Consider the following 9,376-nt stretch of genomic DNA (forward strand, 5'->3'; position numbering starts at 1 on the left):
TCATTTTTTATTTATTTCACCCATTTATTTATTTATTTATTTATTTATTTATTTATTTATTTAATTTTGGCTGAAATGGCTCTCCATATTTTTGTACAACCTCAATCTTCTTGTATAACATATCAAGGATATGTTCTACAATTACAAAATGTACTGAAAGAACAAATGAGCAATATGAAAACAAAGATTTCCCTTCTTAAATTGTTCCCTATCCTGCTTGATCAGAAATGAGCTGTAAACATCTAATATGTTAGCTAGCTAGTATCCAATAAAGTTGTGAAATTGATTGGTTTTGATTTTCACTGTTGAGAAAATACAAATAAAAAAAAAATCAGCAAATATTCTAGTCCAGTTTAAGCACAAGTAAACATTTACTGTTCAGACAAATATGATCTGATTCCCGATCATATAGGGCTCTGGACTATTTGCAGTTGATTGAYTCTTAGAAAACCACTGATAACAGCTAGTTGTTTAATAACCAGTGATCATAATAATTTGGATTTCACTCTCTTTATGTTATGTTATTTTCATTATTGAAATATATTTGCACAGTTGCCTGTCCAGAAAAAAAGACAACAGAAAATTTAGCTAGCAGCTAAATATAGTCTTAAAAAACTACATGAACTGGATGGTTGAAACATCACAATGTTCTAGTTTGAAGTTTTCCATTGTAGACATCTTTTGGCTTAGTTATTTGTCCAGTTTAAGTAGAAGTAAGCATAAAACAATTGACAGCTTTGCTAATTTACCAAGCTAATTCCATATGAACTGGTTTCAAAAAGAAATGTTGAGACTTCAAGAACGTTTTGTGCCGTTTTTGTCTAGCTTGTTTTGTCCAGAACAAAAACAAATTAAATCTTAGAACAAGCAGCACACTTGCACTGTTGGTGCCTCACCTTGATTATTATGAGCAGGTAGCACAGACATATCACTGCTAGGGGCATGAAAAATCCAATGGAGAAGGTGTAGAAAATGAAGATCTTGTAGTAGAGGTCCTGGGGCTCGGGCCACACTATCCCGCACACCGGCAGTTGGTTCAGGCCGCTGAAGATCATAGTTGGTAGGTTGACTATCAGTGAGACGCCCCACACTGTGACGTTGATTAGTTTGGCAATACGGGGCTTCCGCCATTTGGTGGACCTAATGGGGTGAACCACGGCCAGGTAGCGATCAATGCTCATCACCATGAGACAGAAGATGCTGGTGAACTGATTGAGAGAATCTGGTGGAGGAACGAGAAGAGGCTCATCAGAGGAAAGTTAGATGTCCCAAAGAAGGTAATAAAAAAGATCTGTAAAATTAAAATTGATATCTATCTCAACCATGCACTGGACTATTGACAAATGTCAATGGTCCAATATAGGACAATCCTATATTGACAATATAGGATTGTCTATTACAACTATCCTAAAACCATTTTACAGCTCATTTTTAGATCTATTATCTTAGCTATTTATTCTCTAGTTTTCCATTGTCCTGGTTATGAAATAGTTTTTGCTTGACCTTGAAAATTGAGGCATTTGATAGTAAACTGAACTTGTAAAGACAAGATACTAATTCCTTGAAAGCACTGTAAGAATAGAGCCATTAGCTTATTCTTAGTGGGTAATGACGCTAAAGTTAGCATCTACTTGGTAGATTCTGGTTGGTGGTAAATTAGGGTTCAGTTTTAGAGTCCTCTTTCAAAGTTTTGTGGGAGTCTGAACAGCGTTTAATCCTGTCTTAAACATTGAATGGTCTAATTCTAGATTAAACAGGAGAAATTAAAGGATTTCTCAAATATGCATGAAAGAATCAAAGCAACGCTACAGCTATATTTTTGATGAGGGAATAACATAACATTATGAAAAGCTAAAAAAAAAATCTATTTTAAATAATACTTCCCCTTTCAATAATTCATTCAAGATATTGGAAACTTGTATTTAACATTTTATACTAGAGTCGATATGAAAAGCTGCTATGGACAAGGGGCTATGATTAAAATGTCAACACCTGCATTGCTAAAACAATAAAACCTTTTCATAACTCATGGGACAACACTCTCCAACAGATTCTGCAGCACAGAGACATAATTGTTAGCTCTGGCTAAAAGGATTGACAGTTTGTTTTATAGCGACTATGCCAGATAATGACTCAAGGATAATTTCTCAGTTGGGAAACCTAAAAGTCCTCCTTCATTCATTAAAAGCTGCTGCCGCTGTCCACAATGACTCATCAGCCTTCCGCTTTCCACCCACCTACGGTCATGATCACACGGCACAGAGCCTCTCCAAAGGGCCAGCGGACCAGCGCCAGCTGCAGAGCGATGAACGGCAGGCTCATCATGCACAGGACGTCCGCCACCGCCAGGTTCAGGATGTAGATGTTGGTCACCGTCTTCATCTTGGCGTAGCGTAGGATCACATAGATCACCAAGGTGTTGCCGCATAGTCCCACGGCACACACCATGAAGTGGATGAAGGTGAGGACGACCGAGCTGGTCTTGTCCTGATGGAGCTCTCTGGTGTCCGAGAAGTTGGCGCTTGGGTCCGAGTCATTCTCCTGGTTGTAGATGTCGTACAGGAGGGGCTCGGGGATGGTGATGTTGGGGGACGGTGGGATGTAGGGCCACACATCCAAGGCCATGACTCAAAGACTTGAATCAGAAGGTCTTATGGCTTTAAGATAAACTTGGTATGAAAGATGGGAGTCATAAAAGGAGGATGGTAATGTGTTTTACTYCACTGCCTCAAAGCACTGATTTCACTGAATAATAATAAGGTTAAAAGGATTCATTAAGGTTTTAAACTGGGGGAAAWAAACAGCAGCCAAGGGTAGAGGCAAGTGGAAACTTTGTAGTCTAAGGGTTTGGGGATCTGGGGACTGGGATGACTGGGGACTTTTATGTTCAAGGAGCCACAATGATCACATTCCAGCGGTACAGAGGAAGTAAAACAGAGCAAAGTCAATCTATGGAGAGAGAAGAGCAATAAAAAACATTAAGAGTATATATCCTTTGACCAGTAATAATGAGACTTATGCAATAACCATGGCAACAGTTACAGCGTGACTTTACRAAACCGACTGCGCACATTCACCATTAGTAATATTTAATGTGTCCCTTCTCGATATTGTGCCTCTATACGTTCAGTTTGTTTTCTTCCATCATCTGTAATCGCAGCTTTCTTGCGACTCCCAGCAAGCTTTTGGCAGACAGTCGCATAAACAAGACGACGGGCCATTCCGGTTTTCATAAGACGTGCAGTAAAAATAACTTGACCATTTTCTTCTGCATTTGAGACGCACAGTGGGGGAGTGAAAACATGAGGGGTGGTGGTAAGCACTTCAGGGTTTGTAACATTACAGCCACAAGGACACAGACTGAAGAACCTCCTGAATAAGCACACAGGATTGTTTTTTTTGTTTGTTTTTTTTTTTTCTTTTTAGTGTCACGTACACATTTTTTGCTCAGTCCCATTGGGCTTTCTATTTTCCTCTCACTTTCTAACACAGACCTCATATCGAGTATTCCGCCTCGTTTGTGTGTATATGTATTTGATCGTGTGTTTSCGTGTGGTTTGTGTGTGTGTGTGTTCTGCCTCCTGCGCAGATGCATACATTCATACATTCGCCTGAGCAAAAGAGAACGATGAGGGCACCGCGCTGCCAGAGTTGAATGTTTATTCAATTGATCTCTGGGACAAACAGCTCTGACACTGTGGCAGGATCACTCACTCTCCGCCCCCCCTGCGGTGACAGCGACTGTCTCGACGGGGACAGACTACATGAGCTCAGCTCTCAGAGTTGATTTTTTGGAGTAATGGTTTTTGTGTCTGAAACGATCAGAGTAAAGATTAAAAACAAATTATGAGAATTTAACAAAAAAAACAAAAACWTTTTCTTTAAAGGCTCTTAGGGAGAGTAATTTATTCATCCGTTAAAAGTATCTAAAAAACTAAAGTGGTACAAAAACTAGTGTGTGTGCCAGAAAACTCGTTTTCATTCCAATTTGCACTTTGCACAAAACGTATGGCTGTCACATGTCATTGCTTTGATTTTAAACAGAAACACTACAGTCGTTCCTACTGCTACTGAAATAATCAAATTTATTAATTCAGTTATGATAATCCTAACATTATTAAGTATAACAGTAAACATCAAAAGTGGGGTAGTTTTCTAGTACTTATTACGACACTTTTTTTATTCCTTTTTGCCATTTTGCTTTTACAGTATAACCCTGTGAATGTAACAAGCTAATATTGGCTTAGCAACTAGCCTGCATTCAACTGCTTTACAGAGAAGCCACTGATAGGTTGACCAGAATAGTTTTAAAATAGCATCTTAATACAAGTCAGGGGCCAATTAAGGATTTCCTTCATTTTGGGAGCTCTGTGATTGGCCCATACTTCCATGTGAAGCTGATCTTATCTACCTKGCCAATGCTCTAAAAATCAAACATTTTCCTCTTTTGCTCTGCTGTGAGAGAGTTTTGACCAGGTCACGTCTGCACGTTCACGGTTAACAATAGTCACCCCACTGTCACCGGGTCAGCAACTTTCTTGCGACATTTCAGGCAAAAACATCAGTTTGGGCCAAAATCTCCATCAGCAGGTCAGGGTTTTTAGAAATCGGTAATCAATGATCGGCCAGAAAACTGCAATCGGTGCACCCCTAGCTCCAAAGCATAGTTTAATATTGAACCAGGGACAACCATCAGTCAGATAGAGGCTTTAAAACATGAGTCGTTGTTTGGTTAATCTATATGAAGTGTTTTATGTACATTTCCACTCAGCCAGGTTTGAATTGATCACTGTGCAGCAACAGGTAGGGGAGGGGRGTGGCRTTACTCTGTGCTCCATACACCCAGAGAAACCTGCTGTCAGCCCAGCACTCAGTCCGTCATCTCATTCAAAGGATTTTGAGCAGTTTTAAAAACACACTTACTGAAACCGYGCTAGACCGCAACCAAACCGCTGCCTCACAATCAGGTTTAATGACATCAGCTGTAGATTTAACTGCACAAAGCAAAGATTCAGAGCAGAATTCAAACTGCACCTGCAGCTTTAGAAGGCAAAGGCCCACACTATTTTCTCAATTAAAAACTGAAACAAAAACAAAAAGCAGTGAAGCTGAGGTGAATTTCTTTTTCCTCTGAAAATCTCCCTGTCAGTTGACTGTGACATCTGTGAATGCTGCGGGGAAAAGCAGCGGGGGTCAGAAATGATTCAGGGAATGAAAACACCAAGAAGAGGGGGGGATAGTTTCTGAATTCACATGTATTATTTACTATTATATCTTACTCTTTTTGAAAGCCGCTGTGGTTAAGTTTCAAGAAGGGAATTGCATTCGTTCCCCTACAGATACCGAAGAGCTCGATATGACGGATGTCTGGGAGGATGAAGGAGTGAGTCAGAGGCAGGACAGGTTTAGACTTTCTGGAAAGGAGCGATKATTACTTTCCTAGGGGTKCAATTCAATTTGGCGTAATCTGTTGCTTTCATTACAAAGGACAAGTTATTATTTTGTTCTGGCTGCAAATAGAAGGTCTAATAGTGAGCTTGCTCTGTACTCTGTGTGTGAAACGATGAGGGTGAGGAGGAAGCAGCATGCACAGCTTGGCTTGTTACAGCCTCACAGTTAACCTGCAGGAAGCAAGAAAYGTCCAGTTCAACGGGACGTTTCAAAGAGAAGCAACGTGGAAAAACCGATCAACCTTCACTTTCAGCTAACAAGACAGCAGCAATACAATCTTTAATTTCAAAGTAGTCCTTTAAATAGCATGCAACTTGTATTTGGAGTAAAAAAAAAAAATCTGTTAGTTTATCTTCTTGTTTTGTTGCCATTGTTTTCTACCAAGAAAAGGCAAAACTTCACATGTAAAGCTTCAGCATTGAAATTCCAGTATTCACGTGARTGCCAAAAACTACATGAGAGGTCACGATTGTTTAATGAGTTGAGCCTAAATGGATCAAGAGCGCAACGTCCAAGATGTCAGTCCCTTTCTTCCGTTCTTTTTTTTTTTTTTGACTTACGTTTAAATCAGAAAGCTCCATCGTCACTGTGTCGCGTCCGGGTTGTCCCACGGTAGAGCACGCCGAGTCCCTCCGCTCCCAAATGGGGCTCCGACCCGCCGGAAAGCCGCATCCCGCCAGCCTCTCCATCCACCTGCTTCCCCCTGTTACGCACGGCGCGTTCAGCAGCTTCTCCCAGAGCCGCCGTTCACACTACATCTCTCAAGTCATTTTTGTTTTATTTATTTATTTTATTTATACATTGATCTCTCTCTCTCTCAAAAAAAAAATAAAAAATCCCGATCTTGGAGGTTGAAATCGTGAAGCAACGCCTGTTGTGTTGGGAGGGAAGAGGGGGTCAAAAAGGRAACAGTGCGCTCGGTGTGCGCGACGATAAGTCCTGGCACCGGAACCACCGCGAAGAGTGAAGAGAAGCGGCGGGACGCAGAGAGATAGGAGGAGAGGAKGGTGAGGAGAGGAGGGCGGTTGATGATGGTCGGAGACAGATTATTAGGAACACCGAACGCGTCACCGTTTTTGCGTCGGTGTGTGCGGTATTTTGCTGATTTGAGTCATGAATTGGATTCCCCCCGCCGCCTTTGGCTTCTTTGAAACTACCGGTTCTGTACGTTTAAAGTGGTTCCCTGCACCAATATCCTACACACAGTTTTTTAAAAAAAGAGAAAAAAGACAGACAGCAGAATTTCAATGAATCGGGATGTCATCAAAAAACATTTTTCTTCCCAGAAAGTGAAACATTTTTGATTATGGTTACTTACGGCTGATGAAAATGTACAAATAAGCCRCACACACACGATCAACTGGAATTTATATAGACCAATATAATAAAAAAAATTTTGGCACAGAAATGTTATTCTATGACGTATATAGCTTACACTTTCAGTGAAGACCTCTGCAGAGTGCCTATTATTATAAATAGGAAAGTTAAGTGGAGGGAAAAAATGTACTAGAATATAAATCACAATACGCACACCTATTGTTATATGTATTGTTCAATTTTTTTATTGTAGATGGTGTCAGTGAGTTCTTTTACTGTAGCTGTATYATCCATCCATCCATTTTCTTTACACCCTTGTCCCTTAGTGGGGTCAGGAGGGTTGCTGGTGTCTATCTCCAGCTAACGTTCCGGGCGAGAGGCGGGGTCACCCTGGACAGGTCGCCAGTCTGTCACATAGCTGTATCATATTAGGAAAACTTAAAATGACAACAAAGCTGTAGAGTAATGCAGTGATATTGATAGAACCATAACTCCACAATCACTGTTCTACTCTTCACTTTGGTCACTAAGAGGCAGATGGGTTATTGGCAATTGATTTATAAACTGGTCAAATATTAAATCCAAGCAAAATTGCAATATGACATATTGTGCAGACATGTTGTATACCTGTATAAGCTGCAGTTTGAATTTACATGAAAACATCACTTCTTGTCTTGAATTATTGGAATAAATTGGCTTTTTAACAATATTCTAATTTGTTGCAATATGCTTGAAAAAGTTCATTTAGTGCATACTGTACCTGGACTCTAGGGGTCCAAATGCTTCTCTTTTAGATTCTTGAGTTATTTCATTTAGCTGATTCTTGCCGAGGCGAAAAATGAAAAGTCGACCGCAAACAGAGCGTATCTTCACATTCATACTGCTTCCCCTGAAATTATCCTAAAGTGCTATTCAGGCCTTGCATGTGCTGAACACGACGGCGCGGACCGCTGTCGGCCAACAGCTCTGGCACTCGGATGGAGGGCTTTAGGAAAAAAGCCTCTTCTCCCTGGTTTTTATACGAAGGAGGCCTTTTCGAGCAGAGAACGGTTGACGGGTATATCTCACCGTGACGTCTCTCAGAGGAGAACTTCATGGGAAAATGTCCTGCACTCATCTTAACTTAGCAACACAAAAGTGCAGCTATTATTACCAGCAGCTGTTGTCTTATCAAAGATTTATAGGCCTATTTGTGTCCAAAATGATAGGAAGGATCGGCGATACTCAGAGAGGGGAGAAGGGATGCAAGGAGTTAATAGAACGGGATACTGAAGGTCTCCTGTGTTTCGTCAGGGCGAGGATTGCCGTCATGAACGAGCAGAGGTCTCAAGCGCTGGATGGTTCAGAAAATTCTCATTGGCAGCTTAGTCAGGGATCTGTTTAAAGGGGCATATCATTACTTTGAAAAAATTAGTCATACAGGTCTCTTTCTTCTTTATTTCACCCCTTTCTCTACAGTGTTCGTTGACTAAAGAATGGTGTGTAAAAATACAAGTGTCTCTCACCCTCTTTGCCAGATTGGCCATTGGCGGTCACCTGAATTAGGTCAAGGTTTCCTCATGTTAAGATTGTCTTCCCCTTGTGCTACAGAATATCTACAGTACCTAGAACAACTCAGGTCACCCTCCACTAGCTTCCCATAGTAATGTATTTTTAAGTAATACCCTTGAAGTGATTCATTTGGAGGAACCTTTGACAAGGCTTCAGCCTTACCCCACTGAACAAGATTGACCTTATCTAGTGCCTCAGTGTGTTTCTTGAGTATCTGTACTCATTGTGCTTTTTGACATGGTCTTTCTAAGATGAATTTGAAAGTAATGTTTTTGTTTTCACCCCCCTTTACTAGAGCCCTTAAATAAAATCCACTGCAACTACATACTTTTGAAAGTCCTCTAATTTGTAACAAGCAGTTTCAAAAACCACAAATCAGCAGGCACTGTCACTTACCTAGCAACCACAGCAAAGTCCTGTCCGTCACCTAGCAACCCAAGCGGAGCTCCAGCATGGTTGGTCAACTGGTATTACCGCTGTATGCGCTGTACAATAGCTTCTGGGAAAAATACGAGGGTTTTGTTGTTGACTTGTCATCCAGAAACCGTTTGCTGCATTCTTGTTGGTTGTACAGCGGGCTCTACTTCTGCTTTTCAAACTTGTGCTGTTGTATAATTGCGCTTCTATTTTGCAGCCATTTTCGTGTGCGAGTTTAAACGTTGCGTTAGGGGACGTGGCAAACAAGAGCTTATTTGGATTTGAAGTGACAAGAGGCCCAAAAAGAGCCCATTTTGAAAGGAGCTCAAAATAGGAAGAACTGAGGAGACTAGAATCTCAGTTTTTATCTATGTATTTGCAAAAAATGCAGAGTACATGTTTTGCATAGCCTGTTCAAGGAAGCATAATGGCTCCCCTTTAAATATACAGTCAGACTCAGAATGGCATGGGCTTGCATAAAAAGTTTCAATCTCTGGAAGTTCAAAGCTGAAGAGACGTGCAGCTTTACTTCCAGAAACATGCAAGTCACACGTTTCAGGATTTTCATTTGTAAACAGTTTTGAAAACCAAGCATCATTTTTCGTACATTTCACAATCATGCAGTACTTTACAGTCAGCG

General features: G+C 40.7%; 1 protein-coding gene across 1 annotated transcript in view; it reads right to left on the reverse strand.

Annotated features, from left to right (window-relative positions):
- The window catches only part of LOC103482062 (somatostatin receptor type 2-like), an 18,960-nt gene extending 12,413 nt beyond the window's left edge, over nt 1–6,547 (reverse strand). Inside the window, exons 1-3 of the mRNA XM_008437973.2 lie at nt 6,012–6,547; nt 2,238–2,949; nt 897–1,222 (exon numbers count right to left, since the gene is read on the reverse strand). Coding sequence (XP_008436195.1) covers nt 897–1,222; nt 2,238–2,625 — 714 coding nt within the window. The 5' untranslated portion in view covers nt 2,626–2,949; nt 6,012–6,547. The remainder of the gene's footprint in view (nt 1–896; nt 1,223–2,237; nt 2,950–6,011) is intronic.
- Between the last annotated feature and the right edge of the window lie 2,829 nt (nt 6,548–9,376).

The sequence above is a fragment of the Poecilia reticulata genome, linkage group LG19, assembly GCF_000633615.1.
Source record: "Poecilia reticulata strain Guanapo linkage group LG19, Guppy_female_1.0+MT, whole genome shotgun sequence".
Lineage (NCBI taxonomy): Eukaryota > Metazoa > Chordata > Actinopteri > Cyprinodontiformes > Poeciliidae > Poecilia > Poecilia reticulata.